We start from the raw sequence: 16,518 nt of genomic DNA, 5'->3' as shown, positions 1-16,518 counted from the left end.
AAATCAGTGGATTTAAGAATGAGGAAAAAAGATATTAAAAAGTCTAGACATTAACCCCAAAAATATTCATTTAGAATTTTCCTCCTAAAAACCTTTACCTGTGCAATAGAGCAGAACATTTATCTTGCAGAATATTCCCTCAAGTGAATTTTAAAAACAATTTGGGAAAGGCATAATCTCTTTTTCAAATCATTGACTTATGAGGATTTTTTTCCCCATGAACATAAGCAAGCAAATTAACTGTCCTGAATGCTCCAAAAGCTATGATTAGTCCCTGTGATGTATATTTCCTAAAGTATGCTTTCTTTAGAAGTGCTTCTCTTCAAAAATCATTTAAAAGGCATCTTCTTACTATTAATACTACTAAACTAATTTACAAAGGTCAATTGCTCACACCCAAGGATATCTCTAATGACCTAAAAGGGATATATAATGAATATCTACAATAATTTTCTAAATGGAACTCATTTAATTTACATTATTTAAAAATAAATGTTACTACTTCTAATGAGAGTAGAAAATCAGTATAATTAAACTAGTAACAAAGAAATGTCATAATCATCAAAAAGCCAGGAATCAAAGGTCACAGGTACAAAGCTGTAGCTGGGAATTTGTATGCCATAGCTCTAATTCACCAATTCAAATATTTTTCTGACTGTGTTTATCTGCAAGATACTGTGCAGTGGGCTGGGGGTGAGGGGTAACACAAGAAAAATAAATATCATATCAGTACTCTACAAATTCAAAATCTAGTGAACTTCAATTATCCTTTTTTTTTTTTTTAAATCCTCACCCGAGGATATTTTTGAGAGAGAGAGGAAGGGGCAGGGGGGAGACGGGGCAGGGGGGTGGTGGAGAGAGCTGTGAGAAACACACAATCTAAGGTGTTTCTCAAATACCCTAGTCAAGGATTGAACCAACAATCTACGTATGTGTCCTGACCAGGGATCAAACCTGCTCTCTTTGGGGTACAGGATGACACTCCAACAGAGCCACCTGGCTAGGACTCAATTATCCTTTTGTATGCTTTTAAAATTCAGCTCAAAAAAACCTGTTTCTGTTCTTTTAGCTCTAATCTCTCCTTAATGAAGGGATCACATGAGTAAGTGATTCGAGATAAAAACTGAAGATAAGAATAATTGTGATAAAAACTGAAGATAAGAATAACTGTGAAAAAAGAGGTAAGGAAAAATGGTACTATCTCAAAAATTATGTTTTCTTTAGTGAGGGAGCCCCACAGAAGATGCTCAGATATTAAGCATCCCCACAAAAACTTAATTCTCATATGGAAAGTTGAGTAAGAAACAAATCAACTGTTCAAAATCCTTTCATGACTGGGTATGTATTTGTAGGAGCAAAGAATAGGGGGTCAAAAAATATATATTGAACCAAAAGTGTTGGTTACTTCAGTGAGAAAGCATGGTAGGAGGGGGGAGGTTATCATTAACTTCCTTCTTCTTTGAGTTGTTACAGTGAGTATAAATTATTTCTGTAATTTAATAGGACACCCATGGTGTATGTGAGTTAAATGAAATGGTCTATGTAAACTTTTCAATAAAGTGGCTGGCACTTGATAATACTCATGTAACTTACTGATGTCAAAAACTGAAAACCCACTAATTCTAAACTAGGGAAGATGCTGAAAATACAGGAAAGACTCAAGACTAAGGATGAAGCAACTGCAGTTTTCCCTGGCTATTTTTTAAGAGTCGTAACTAAGAACACAAGAAGGGTAGTTAGCAGTTATCTTCACTGGCTATGCTGAGCATGGTTTCGACATGGTCAAAGGCATACAGAACATGACTTCAGCTAGCCTGATACAGGTGGTGAAGTTTTAGAAAGAATGAAAGTATATACAGAGTATCTATATTTTGATTTTATATAGAATCTGGTGGTGTAGGTTGAATGGCATCCTCTAAAAAGACCTATTGCTGTCCTCAGTGTTGGTGTCTATGAATGTGACCTTATTTGGAAATAAAGTCTTGTGGATATAATCAAGTTAGGATGAAGTCATAAATCCAATATGACTGGTGTCTTTATGAAAAAATGAAAACTTGGACACTGAGATACCCAGGGGGAATGCTAAGTGAAGACAGAGGCAGAGATTGGAGTGATGCACCTACAGGTCAGGAATGCCAAGGATTATCGGCAAGAAAATATTCTTTTCCTAGAGCCTTCAGCGGAGGTAGGCTTGGCCCTGCTCACATCTGGATTTTGGACTGCTGGTCCCCAGAATTGTGAGAGAACAAGGTTCTGTTATTTAAGCCATCCAGTTTGTGGTACTTTTTTTTTTAATTAATTAATTTTTTTTTTTCAAATACATTTGTCTCTGCCTTCTCCCCACCACTTTCCCTTGCCCCCTCCTCCCTCAACCCTTCCCCTTTGGTTTTGTCCATGAGTCCTTGCTATATGTTCCTTGACTTGCCCTTTCCCTTCCTTTCCACCCCCCCCTCCTTCCCTCCAGTCTCTGTTGCTTCATACTGCAGCCCTAGGAAATGAATACACTGGATATGTCACCGGCTCATATTAAGCTCAAATTTTAGGTGGCTGGATTTTTTTCTTTGCTAACAACATTTTCTTGTGTCTATCCCATTTTTTACCTTTTCACATCCACTGTTTTGCTTTTTTGAAAGTGGTCTCAGTCATCACTTTTAAGTTTTGTTTTTAGCACCATAAGAAAATAAGAATAACATGCTCATTTTAATAATTTAATGTTATATAAATTCATAAAGTAGAAAGACAATTAAAATATTACTGCTAACTATTTTCTCTGTATTTCAAGGTTTTTCTTATGCTTATACAGTGACTCTCAAAAGTACAGTCAGGAGGATTCCTGACACCTTTTCAGGGAATCTTTAGGTCAAAACTATTTGCATAACATATTTTTTTACTTTTTCACTCTTCTCCTGTTATGAACATACATAGGGGCCTTACCACAGGCCACATGTTGGCTGATAACACACTAGACCAAATGCAGAGCATATATCAAACTCCAGTTGTCTCCCAGCAGCTGGACACTAAAAAGACTTGCAAAAGTGATAAAACAATGTCACTCTTCTCATAAATTTTTCTGTTTGAAAAAGTTACTTTTAATAAAAATTTTAGTTGTGTTAACATGTAACATTTCTAATTGTTATCTTGAAATGAATATTTTTAAAACTTAGTGTTAGTTGAAAAATGATACATATGATAAATATCCATAAAGTGATAAATATCAATAGATAAACACAAAAAGTTTTGGGGGACCTTATTAATGTTTAATTGCTTACTTTTTTTATTTATTGATTTTTAGAGAGGAAGCAAGAGAGACATAGAAAAAGAGAGAGATCGAGAGATCAACTTGTTGTTCCACTTATTTATGCATTCATGGTTTGACTCTTGTATGTGCCCTGACTAGGGATCAAACCTGTAACCTTAGTGTATTGGGACAATGCTCTCACCAAATGAGCTACCCAGCCAGGGCGGGTCCTTAGTAATTTTAAATGGGTTCTGAGACCAAAAAATTTAAGAACCAGTAGTCAATATCAGCATCTATTTTTAATTGAAAAAGTATAATAAAAATACACCTAACATTTATACCTTTCCTTTTCACTTAACAGTATATCCTGGGCAATGATGATAAGAAAACCAACACTGAGTATTTACTATTCCTGAGATCCTGTGCCAAGTGCTTTGCATGGATTATTCCATTTTATTACTACATCAGCCCTATAAGGTAGGTACTCAACAAGCACCCTGGGTACTTCTGATGTACATGACTGGTAGGCCACATTTTCAGAAGCACTCACTAGCTATATAAACCTGAACAGGACCTATGTTAAGGATTGTTATGAGAAGTAATGAGCTTATATTTGTAAAGCACTTAAAGCAGTGCCTAGGACACAGTAAACACTGTAATTTGTCAGCATTTAGATGGTATTTAAAACTGGGAGACCAAATGTAGTCATCCAGGATTGTAGATGGAGATAGAAAAAGAGGCTCAAGACTGGCCAGGAAATACTCCTAATTTTGGAAGTCAGGAAGCTGAGGAGAATCTAGCCAGGAAGACTGAGACAGAAGAACGAAGAGAACATGGTTTCCTAAAATGAAGCAAATAAAATGTTTCTAGAAGGTTGTGATGATCTGTGCCAAATAAGAGACAGGCTATTGAGAGAGGTAGTATTGCAGAGACAGAGTGAAACAATAATGAGGGGGAAATAACTCAGAAATCTGCAGAAAACTACAAAAAAATGAGAAAACAGGTGATAAAGTCTAAGAACCTATTTTCACCTTTCAAAGGAGCCTATAGATTTTAGGGAAGAGAGGCAGTCAATGATCTGGAAACATACACAAGAAGCAAGGAAGACCCTTCACATTCTCCTCTCTCTTTCCCATCCTTCTAAACAGAGCCACATCAAAACCTTTTAGTTCATTTACTTTTCATACCTCAGGATACCTCTTCAGAGAATCCCATCTGTGACAAACCCCCAAGCCATCCTAGTCCCAGATGAAGAGTTCTAGTAGAAACTGATAAAATCTAGGGATGCTTTAGAGGCTTGTTCCACAGTAGGGGGAACTCAGGCTACTAACAAATAGAGTGAATAAAACCTGATGTTTGCTTTAACAGATGTATCACTTCAGGATTCTCTAAACCTCGTGATTCTTAATGGCAAGCAATATGCCCCAATTGGACATTTAGCAACGTCTGGAGACGTTTCTGATTGTCACAAAGGGGAGTGAAAGGGGGCAGGTTGCTCCTGGCATCTAGTGAACAAGTGTCAGGGATTCTGCTAAACATCCTACAAGGCAAAGTACAGCCCTCCAAAACAAAGACTTACATAGTCCAAAATGTCAACAATGCCGAGACTCACACACCCTTTCTAGACCTGGGACAAGAGAAGCTTTTTGTTTCTTTCAAAAAGGTAAACAATCCCATCCATACCAATTATCTAGGCCAGTTCTGATTATAGCTAAGGGGCCAGACCAGTCAGCCTTATGAATTCTATTCCAGGTCTGCTCGAACAAGCCAGGGAAAGGTAGAAAAAAACTTGAGGCTAGCTAAATGGTGAAAGTTAAAAAGAAAAAAGAAATTGTGTCATATATCAAATGTTAAAGAGATACAATTACCAAAAATAAGAACAAGCAAACTATTTTTCTTTAAATTTTAAAAAGCAGAAGATGCATCCCTTTTCATTTTGAATAATAACATCTTACAATGAAGTTCATAAGCTAGCATGCTCTCCTAGCCCTACTCACTGCCAAAGCATTCCTTCAGTAAGGTGCTTCCATTTCCTTGATTGCAAAAATAAGCTAATCAAAGAGAGTTTTTTGGAAAATATCCTAGGAATTCAAAATAATTCATGTATTGCTTTAAAACATGAGAAGCCATGAATCTTAACATTAAGGCATCTACATGTTCCTACCTCATCAATATTTCACTTACAGAATCAATATTTTATTAGACCCATAATCATCTATAACTGGACTTCATGGAATTTTCTTTCATTCTCTTTCAGGATATCTACCAATTAAGTTTTCCCTTCCTTATGGGGTTTCCAGAGAAATGTTTTTAGAGAGTCTGCTCTCTAGATGGAAGGGTTTCTGATTCTAGCATTCGATTTCCACTTTAAAAATCTACTCTAGGAAAGTTTCAACCAATGCGTTGAAATGCATTGGAAGAGGAAGAGGATGACTATGTCTAAATGAAAAATTAGATCCTCCTGCCTGAAGGCTTTATCAGCATGCTGCCTGGAATCCAGCGTGCTGTTTTATCAGAGGAAGCTTCCCAACACGGTTTATGTACATGTTGTTAAAAGAGTGAACCCCTCAGTGCAGTCCCTGTTTATGCATGAACCCTGACCTGAGAGGAGTCAGGCCAAACCAACAGTCATCTCCTTCAAGGCTGGGGACCAGCTGCAGTTTTAACAGAGAGAGGGAACCTGAAATTGCTCTCCTCCATTTGGGTGTCAGGAGTTTATGAAGGAAAAAGCACTTGGAATACTTCTCTTCAAAACATATCTCAAGTATGTCAACAGTCTTTCACAGGACAGTTACAACAGTAGGGCCCACGTCTAATGGATGCTCTATAAACCCAGTCAAAGGCAACATGTATTGATATTCTAATAATATGATAGAATTTTTAAGAAAAGTAACCCGAGAAACAAACACATATAAATACAGATATACCCATACATAAATATGTTTGTACATATATATAGAGAAAAAAAGAGATTGCTTGACTGACTGACTGATTCATTCAAGAAAAAGAAATTAGAAGTATCCCAAAATTAAGCTATACTAATATAATGGAGAAAAAATAGGGGAAAAAAACTGTAAGCATATCTACTATATGCCAGTTGTTTTATCATAATCACATTTCATTCTCCCCACCACTCCCTCAGTACCCTTTTAGGTGAGAATCATTATGCCCAATTGCCTTAAGATGAATGAAATGCCCATAAAAGGGAAATAAGTTGTCCTGGGTAACAAACCTAGTGAAGAGCAGAGCTAAGGTTCACATCCAGGTTTTCTGACTCCCTGCCCATCATTTATTCCACTGCAACCCAGATTTTCCCCTAAGATATGTATTTGGATTAGGTCAATAAATGGAATTGCAAGTATAAAATAATATTAAATAAAAATCAAACCATAATAAAGATGTATTGGTTTTTATCATGTGACAGTTCATATGTATTTACTAAAAATGATATAATCAGAATGAAACTGGTAGAAAAAAACCACTGGAATTCAAATTACCTGAGTTTGTTTTTATCATGAAGTTGCTTAAGCATATAATATAGAAAACCACCAATATTAGCTCCTCTATGGATACCTGTTCCAGACTAATTAAGGTGAAGAAAAGACAATAAATATAAAACACCTGTTAAAGGCTGAATACAGCTGTGTCAGACTAAGAGAAATACCCTATCCTTCATAAAATCCTCAGCTCTTTCGAAGCCAAAGGAACTGGTAGAGTTTCTTAAAAAGCTTGAGGGCAAGTCCACATCTCTGCAGAAATGTCCCTTTCTTAAAATTAGCTCATTATTTTGTAACAAACACTAAATTCTCCCATCAACCAAAAGAATTTAACCCTAAGAGACCCCTTTGCAGTGCATCAATCACCTTCAATCAAATAAAATTACTTCAGAATCTTCTTCCTTTCGTTCCTATCCTCAGGTCTGGAGATGATACTGCTGTCGTGTACGGAATGGCCAGAATGCCAGCATGTGTCTCACTCCGGCCTTTACATGATGCTACACTTGCAGAAATCGCCAGGAGTGGACCTGCAACGCAGGCCCTGTCTCCACAGAGTGACTGAGAATTCACATGAATCACTGACCTTCCAGAGACAAATTGAGAAGACTCACTAGGTCTACACAGTCCTGTCCTCAAACCTGAAAGTTGAGAATTGGGCAAGACACCACTTTTATCTTGTCCCTTGATTCTTCCATTTTTATAATGAACAGGTTTACTTAGTCTCCTAACCCAAGAAGATGGCAGAAGAATGAAATGCTGACCAAGATTTTCTGAGATGGTTTTTAAAAAGAAAATAACCTGTAAATATAATTCACACTGGTTTCAGTACATTTATAAAAAGTAGTTCTTATTTTAAAAAAAGTGTGGAAGTAAAAGTCCCTCAACTGATTTCCCTTAAAACCATTGTTTTGACTTTCACCTCCCTTGTTCTCTTTCATTTTAATACTCTTTCTTCTCCTCTTATGTTGACTACTACTAATAAAGTATTCTGATTTAATTATCTAGGAAAATGCTTGAAATGAATACAATAAAATCAGATCATATTATTTATCTTTAAAATAATTTTTAAGTATGTTTATTGATTTTAAAGAGAGAGTAAGGGAGAGACAGAAAGAGAGAAACATCAATCAGTCGACTCCCATATACACCCTGACTGGGTATTGAACCCACAACCTAGGTATGTACCCTGACTGGGAATTAAACCTCCAGCCTTTTGGTATATGGGATGATGCTCCAATCAACTGAGCCACAGTGGCCAGGGCAATATTATTCAATTTGAGCATAGCAAGTTGACCCATAGTTTATTCAAATCTTACTAACAACTACACACACAAAAAAGTCAGTTAACTAAAATAGCTGATCTTATTCTTGGCTTCTAGCTACAGACTCAAAAGTTGAGTAGGGATATCTATTGAGGTTTCTTTAATATGTCAGTCACTCTACTAAAAACTTAGCATGTATTATTTAACCTTTGCAACAATTCCAAGAAGTAATTATTATTATTGTTATTGTTCAGGTTCATTGCTACAATTCACAAATATAAATTCCAACTCACATCTCTCATCATTTTCACTGCTTCCCTGGTCCTCCCGAGTCTTCTGGCACACATTGCTAGCCTTCTTTTGATGTAGACCAAGACATTGGTGTCTCGTCCTGAAAAAGGAGATAGAGAACACCAAAATTTAAAACAAACAAACAAACAAACAAACAAAAGAAAATCAAGAACTTTCAGCTGATCAGCAAGAAAAAATACAGAGACCAATTTGCCATGCCCCTAAAGTAAAACCCAAGAGAGGACAGACTGCTCCTTTGTTTTCCCTTACTTCCGGGAGCACTAACAACTCTGCTAAGAGAACGCACACAGAGTAAAGTCAAAGTACTTAGAATTCCAAAGGTCAAATCATGTGATTGATTCTCTAATCCATGCTTTTCAGTTAGGATGTTGAATATTTGATAAATAAAATCATCTGCCACAAAGTGCTGGGAAAGTGAACATACCCACATTGTATGCGGTTTATGAGCAAGAATTTGACATTCTTCAAGCGTGCACGCTTTTGGTGAAGATGCAAGGGGTGAATCTCAGGTTGCATCCTGATGAACTATTTTTTTTCCTTCTTGACATTAAGTCTGGAGAAGCCTCATCTTGAACTTCTGTTTTATATTATTCTTTCTCAAACACTAGTGACATCATAATCATCTCCAGGTCCCCAAAGCAGTTGATTTTAGATGGCAATGTAACACATTCCAGATATGACAATAGAGTATGCAACAAAATGAAAAACTACCCTAGTGTTAGAGAAAGCACTGACAAGCTAAATAGTTATAATAATCGTCACCAAAATGGCTCTTAAAAAGTACATTAACAACTTCTTATCTTAATCTTTTATTTAATTATGTCTTTTTGGATATGTTTCCAGACCAATGAGAATATGCATATGCTTAATCCTCAATAAAATTACCATGTTTGAGAAAAATATGGCACACCTGTTATAGATTAAGTATATGTATAATATGCAGCTATTAAAAGATGTTAAGACTAAAGTCCTAACATTTCAAGTTTAAACAATGAGAACAAGATGCGTGCTGAAAATCTGCCAAGTACCTACAAATTATTTTAAAGATGTGATTATATTTTTGGATATATTTAGGTAAGAGGTTGAAAGGATTTAATTTACAGAAGAAATAAATAAAATTTCTTAAGTTATACTGTAGATTATGTAATTTTATGTATTAATCTTCATTTAGTTCACATAATAAACATTTACTAATATGTCTTCAAAATTTATTGTTATACATATTTTTAAAAGCAAGATACAGATGGTGATTAGAGACTTGATTAAAATATGCTTACTGAAAAGTAAAAATAAAACCTTGTATTAATATGTTGTGTGGACCTACTCATGTATACATAGGCCATAATGAAAAGATCTTGCTATACCTTAGTCATAGGGAGTAATACCCTCAGTTTCTGCACCAAATCCAAGTTTAACACTAAAGATTACTTTTATCATCTTAAATATGAAGGAGATACACTCTTACTCTCCAAGTGGCAGGAGGGAGAAATAAGGTGAGAGAAATTCTACCTTAAGGAAACAACCCAAAGTTAGGTTGGATGATAAATACACTCCCTTTCATACGGATTGCTAACTTTCTGTTAAATAGCCAACAAACTAACAAGTCAGTGGACTGGGATAATTCCAGGAATGATTTTGTTGTCTTGTTTTTATACCATTGCCCCAAAATATCACTGACTCTCAGTTTAGTATACTGAAGTTAAAGGTGTTGTTTTAAAGTTATCTTAAATAAAAGTCATTATTTTTAATGTAAAAGAGACACATTAGAAACTCATGGCTTTTTCTCTCTGGAAGTCAATACCAATGTTTCCTAAATAAGAGCTGACAATCACAAATACCAGTTATATTCTTACTGGTCCTATTTCAGCCCATGCTGTAGAAGACCCATAAAATAAAATCTTAGATAACATCAACGGTAATTTAAGTCTTGTTTCCCAATTAGTACTTAAAGTTATAAGACAGAGAAGCAACTGATAAACAGAAATATGAAAGAATTCTGGGAAGAAAAAAGGTTACCACTAATGGTTATTACCATTTGTTTTTGGAGTTAGAAATCTATAGGCAGAAAAGAGAATCTGGACATTAATTTGAACAGTAATGAAGCTATAAGTTAATTATGTATTGTGTTCTAATGTGAAGGGAAAAATAAAAACAAAAAAAGGCAAAACCAGTTTTTATTCCCATCTAGGAGAATCATATTTTGAACTGCCTTGAAAATTAGCTCTGATTAATCATGTTACAATTCTGATCCCCAACACCTCAACCTGGAGGAAATCTTACTATGTTGGGCTTCATACTGGGATCCATGATGCTGTAGCTGCTGAGAACGACGGTAACAGCCATCTCCAGCCTTCAGGGCCTGTTTAAACAGCTTTTCTGCTTCAGCAATGGTTGTTGCTTCCTCTTCAGCCAACAGAATATAAGCAGTTGCACACCTGTCCATTCAGATAATAGCCACTATCAATTACAAATTCAAGGACACATAATAGCTGTAGGAGTGCATGCAGAGGGCAAGGAGTTAACATCAAAACATGCAGAGTGACCAGCTGGTTCATGCACCCGTTTGTAGTTGTTGACACAAAGTAATGGTACAAAAGGAATGTCTGTATTTTAGCTTGAGAGGTGGGATGCATAGTGTTAGCAGGATGGGGCTCAAATGTGGATTCTGCCCCCTTATTAGTGTGTCGCTTTGGAAAAGTTATTATTACTCTGCCTCCCTGATGGAGAACAACATGGAATCTCTTTATTCATAGTGTTGTTGTGCAGGTTAAGTAAGGTGATGCATGTAAAGTGCTCAGTACAGTAGCCAGCATGTGGTACATGCTCAATAAATGTCACCTATCAATGGTGATGAATAATAGCTATTATTAAATATCTACTTCCAACACTCAAAGTTAGAGGTAATATATAAGTTCACTTCAGTTTACTAAACGTTAAGTCTCTATTGTTAAACATAGGTCCAGTAATCAAGTAAGTTACTCATTGAAGAAAACAGTGCTTCAACATCTCATTACAATTGGCACTGATTTTCTGTGTCAGAGAAGAAGTCTAGAACCTGCAAGCAGTGTTGGTTCTGAAGAACTCAAAATCTGATTCAGCCTCAGTAGTGAATAAGAGTTCAATCTCATTCATGCCTTTAACAGTAATAGCTACCACTTGTTGCCTAGTATATATTAATCACTGTACCAGGCACTTAACATAGATTGTTTCATTTAATCCTTTCAATAACTCCCTAAGGTAGGAAGCCAGAAAGGATAAGCAGTTAACTAATGAACAAGGGAAACACTTGGAAATTTAAACCTCCCAAATCATATAAGTACAACCCAACTTCCAAAGAAAGGGGATGTAATTGAGAAATGCTGAGGCCAGAGCAGACCACACATGTCCTCATCTGCACAGATCCCTTTGGTTTCCTTCTCCACTGTCTCTCTTGTGGTCATTTCCCTACTTAACAGAACCTCCATCAGACCACAAGAGAGAAAATAAACAGAAAATAAAACTAAATATTACTTTTAGTATTCATAAACTGCAACAGCCATCTAGGAAAAGGAAGTTGAATCATGGCTAATGTGAGGTTTGAGGTTACTAGCTAATCTTAGCTTTGAGAAGGGGTCTTGTAAGTTCTTTAGCCAGTCCATCCAGTTTCAGGCAGGACTGGTCACTGGAGCTTAAACTGAATGTGATGAAGTAGGGAGAAAAGTGCCCAGAAAAAAAGCTGCAAACCAATTCCTATGGAGGGCAGTAGATATGACTTGAAAACAACAATAATGATGCTGAAACTGCCCAGTAATTCGCTAGAGAAAATAACTGGGATAGGCATCAGGAAGCAATAATTAAGGCTTCATTACTGACATGTAAATATGGGTCAAGGGAAATGAAGTGAAAATAGAGATTATAATACTGAGTGGCAGATTCAGTATCCGAGGAATTAGGTAAAAGATTATGGTTGGTGGGCTGGAAACTCAAGACAGGCTGGGGCTAGTTTGTTTGCTTGGTAATTTATATTTCAAACAGTATCTTAGGAGGAGAGGCAGAGTAGCACTACTGGCCAAGAAAATATACATCTATGTGGAAATTCATGAGTCTGGGGTAGGAACATGCTAAAAGCTTGTGAGTGAAGGAGAAAGGAAAGAATAATAGAAGTGCTAATGGTTGGGGAGTACAGAACAGACTACTCAGCTCGATGAAAGATACAGATGATGCATCCTTGTCACAACACAATACACATACAGAAGCAAGAAAGTGTGGTGATGGGGGTGTTGACCATCCAGATATCTGCTAGAAGTCTCATTTGGTTAGAAGTAGGGCACCCAACAGGTTCTTGACTTACTTTGGTAACAATTTTATCTCCCAGATGGTAGAGGAAGCAATTAGGGGAACTTCAACTCTGGACCTAATTCTGACCAAGAAGAAAAAAATAGTTGGTGAAATGAAAATTGATAGGAACTTTCAGAGAGAGTTACTTGTCATTTTGGAGTTTTGGGTAATCAAAGAGGGTAAGGTGAACTTCAAAAAATTCAAAGAAAAGAGGCATGATTCAATGGCATGAGACTCAGAAAGAAAAATGGTTTAAGAAGGTTGGGTAGCTTTCAAATGTCCAACTGTAACTGCAATCACTATGATCTTCTTGGGAAGAAAAGAAGGGTGACAATTAAGTAACCAACATGGCTGCACAGAGATCTCTCACCAGGTCAGATTTTTGACATGTAAAAATAGATGGAAAGAGGGCATGTAATGAAGGACTATAAAAGACTGAAATGAGCTTGTAAGAACAATGTCAGGAGAGCTAAAATGCCAAATTAGCTTAAGCTTACAAAACAAAATAAAGACAAAAACAAAACAAAATGTTAAAGACAACCATCTATTCCCTGTTTTTAAATTATGTGTAAGGCCCTATCACCCCCATTTCTCCAAAAGTATCACAAAAATAAATAAACAAAAAAGACACACAATACAACAACAACATCAAAACAAGGAAAGTTTATAGTTAGTAGCAGCAAATAAAGAGAAAGCAAAAAGTCCTAATTCCTATTTTGTTCCTGGCTTCTCCATCAAGGAGAATGATTGTCAGACTGAAAAAGGGAGAAGAAATTAACTCTAAAATGGGTAAAAAGACGTTAAGATAGCAAATAATTGGTCTATGCTAAATGAACTACTATACTGGGATGGGAAAATCCCAGGAAGCCAACAAACATAAGCAGGCCAAGAAACTGCTCTCTCTGAATAGTTAAGGACTCACAAAGAATGGAGAGGTACTAGAAGATGAGATGACAAATGTAGTATAAATGTTCAAAAAGGGGAAGAGGCAGACTCCCAAACTACAGAACAGTGATTTGGAAAGATATTCTAAAGGATTATTAAAGGGATTAGTCTCCAAGCATTTTGAAAAGAAAGTGAACACCGGAGCTAGCTTAAGTTCACTAACACTAAACAACTCAGTTTGTGCTAGTTTAGTTTACTCTAATAGATTTACTATCCATTAAAGATCCATAGCTAAAACTGGCAATCTTAAGATCAAAATGGAGAAATGTGGGCTGATTCACAGTGTAACTGGTGGTTAGTAATTAATTGAACAATACCAAAGGATAATAATTAATGAAGACATGAACCTTGAGGGTGGTGTCTATCTGTCATGTCACAGGGATCTATCCCTGACCCAGATATTTTTATCAGAAACATGGATGACACACAGAAGACAGGCACATCAGTTTTGCAGATGACAAGTAACTGGAAAATAAATATGCTGCATGACAGAATCAGAAAGCAAATAGATTAACAGGTTATAATGGTAGGATTTTCAACTCTCAAATGAATATTTGTTTTCTGAGACCACTGAAGAAGATTCTGTAACCTTCTTCAGAAAAAAAAAAAAAAATCATAAAATAGTTTAACAATGACCACTTGGCAGGGAGAGTGTTGAGGTGATTCAAGCACCAGATGGGTGGCTGAGCTAAATGACCTTTAAGGTCTCTGCCAACCCTGAGCTTTTATGACTCCAACTTTAAGAATCCTTCTCATTTTCTGAGACTGCCAGAAGAGATTTCCCAGTCTTCCTTGGTAACCCATAGAATGTTTAACAACACTAAGCACAGCATTTCCTCTTATCTTTGCCTTGATCTTGAAATATTTTTAAAGTGTAAATTTTTTCACCTTAGGTTTTTATTATGTTTTCCCTCCTAACAGAAGTTCTGTCTAGAAAATGTGATGGCACAGATGAACATTCTATATCTGTAAAAATTTCCCTGTCAAAATGTTTTAGATATGTAAAGAGCTGCATTTTAGGGTCATAGCAAACCACTGAATTACTCTCTAAAATTACTAAAACCACCTCACAAAAAGTTTTTATAAATTAAGGCCCCCTCAAATAATCCTCAAGTTCAAATGCATAGTTTAATACCAGTATCCCATTAATGGTAACTGAATATATTCAGCAAAGAATAAGATTTCCTTTTTAAAAGCAAGATCGTCCTCCACTTACTCATTTATCTCTAAGGCTTCGTGGGCTGCAGAAATCCTAGCTTGAGGGTTTCTCTCTCTCCAAGCTTTCTGCATTACTATTTTAGAAAAAGAGAAAAAAAGCAAGTTAACACACAAGTAATTAGCAAGATTCAATACAGGACTCCATTAGTAGCTTGAGGCTCAGATTATAAGGGAATATTTCACTTAACAAAAGGGTCAGCCCAAACCTCCAAAGTCACACAAATACATTCTAAACTTGCTCTCCAATTGCCTTTCAATTGCTGACATCCAATCTTTCTTGTGCTCACAAAACAGATCTAAATCTTATAGACTAATTCATAGTCTATAATCTTAAAGATAATCTTAAGAAATCTTAAAATTTCAAGAAGAGGCACTCTAAGAGAGATTTAATATTTCTTTTGTTCATAAATGTTATTTGATGTTAAAGGATATATATTATTTTACACATTTTGAGATTATATTGCTACCAATCTCTTCCTTCTACTTAGACACAACATAATTTTATTGGTCACTCCCCCAATCACTTGCTATAGGCTCTGGATATTAAGACACTTTTTTTTTAAAGATTTTATTTATTTAATTTTAGAGAGAGGGGAAGGAAGGGAGAGAGAGGAGAGAAACATCAATGTGTGGTTGCCTTTCATGCACCCCCTACTGGGGACCTGGCCCACAACCCAGGCATGCACCCTGACCGGGAATCGAACTGGTGACCTTTTGGTTTACAGGACTACGCCCAAGCCACTGAGCCACACCAGTCAGGGAAAACTTTGGTATTTTTTAAAAATGATATTGTTAATTATGATGAGGGGGCTAATTTCTACATCACTACTTTATTGTGAGAAAGCCTTTATTTAGGTATCAGAATTCTGGGTTCCACTAGTCAATGTCTAAATTAATTTTTATTTGTTGGAGTTTTTATAAAGCAGATATCCTAAAAGTAATAACCTTACTGCTTAAAACAAACCAAAAAGCGGTCCCACTCAGCAACTAACTAAAGGTTTTTCCATACTTGCATCTGCAGGACGCAGATGGTCTGAGTCACAAGTAAAGAATGTCTGGTGGTCCTGGGCAGAGAGATTCATGTCATAGTATGTCAGAGGTTCTCGTCCTGTCACCCAAGTGTACCTGTGACGGGGAAACACGATGGTCAGGTACCTCTGAGAGAGGAAAGCAAGACCTACACAATATTAAGCTGCACAGGGGTTGAATTATAAAACATTAACTGAGTACTGAAACAGCTTTGCCAATGAATTAAATATCTATATATTTTTAATCATCTTATTCTCCTTTAGGAAATAATATCAGCAGGAAAGAAGTAAACATTTATCTCATATTTGTGTCTTAAAGTTTCACTAGCACTAGCTTATGAAAACCTTGCCTAATTAGTATTATAAATAGACATTTCCCAAAAGCTATGACAATTCTGACTTGCCTATTTACTCCACAAAATTAAATTTCAACATCACTTCTGTGGCATCTTGATAACCATGTTCCAGGTAAGCTTCAAAATATTTTGACCATATAATATATAACAAAAAGAATAACTATAATAGGAAATTTCAAAAAACTGCATATTTTTGTACATTATCCCAATTTCAATGCTAAGATATTTATAAAACAGAAAAATTAAAACATTTGAGGACAGTATCAAAAAATGGAAGCACTAAATAAACTCTTACAATGACTCCTAAATGAACCAGTAAAAACATTTGCCATTGTCTTTGTTCTC

General features: G+C 36.0%; 1 protein-coding gene across 5 annotated transcripts in view; it reads right to left on the bottom strand.

The window, feature by feature from the left end:
• The window catches only part of ST7 (suppression of tumorigenicity 7), a 314,490-nt gene that overhangs the window by 93,585 nt on the left and 204,387 nt on the right, over positions 1-16,518 (bottom strand). For 3 of the 5 annotated variants that reach the window (XR_008528324.1, XM_054563970.1, XM_054563969.1), the window contains exons 5-9: positions 15,799-15,914; positions 14,788-14,863; positions 12,640-12,708; positions 10,590-10,744; positions 8,291-8,388 (exon numbers count right to left, since the gene is read on the bottom strand). Coding sequence is in view for 4 of the 5 variants with exons in the window: in XM_054563970.1 (XP_054419945.1) it covers positions 8,291-8,388; positions 10,590-10,744; positions 12,640-12,708; positions 14,788-14,863; positions 15,799-15,914 (514 nt within the window). In the remaining variant the exon portion in view is untranslated. The remainder of the gene's footprint in view (positions 1-8,290; positions 8,389-10,589; positions 10,745-12,639; positions 12,709-14,787; positions 14,864-15,798; positions 15,915-16,518) is intronic. The other 2 variants (XM_054563972.1, XM_054563971.1) reach the window with 1 other exon arrangement.

Source organism: Pteronotus mesoamericanus, unplaced genomic scaffold (genome assembly GCF_021234165.1).
Source record: "Pteronotus mesoamericanus isolate MK-2021 breed Mesoamerican mustached bat unplaced genomic scaffold, CSHL_Meso_final scaffold_85, whole genome shotgun sequence".
In the NCBI taxonomy this organism is placed as follows: domain Eukaryota; kingdom Metazoa; phylum Chordata; class Mammalia; order Chiroptera; family Mormoopidae; genus Pteronotus; species Pteronotus mesoamericanus.
The sequence above is the reverse complement of the archived record's forward strand: the minus strand, read 5'-3'. Positions and strand labels throughout refer to the sequence as shown.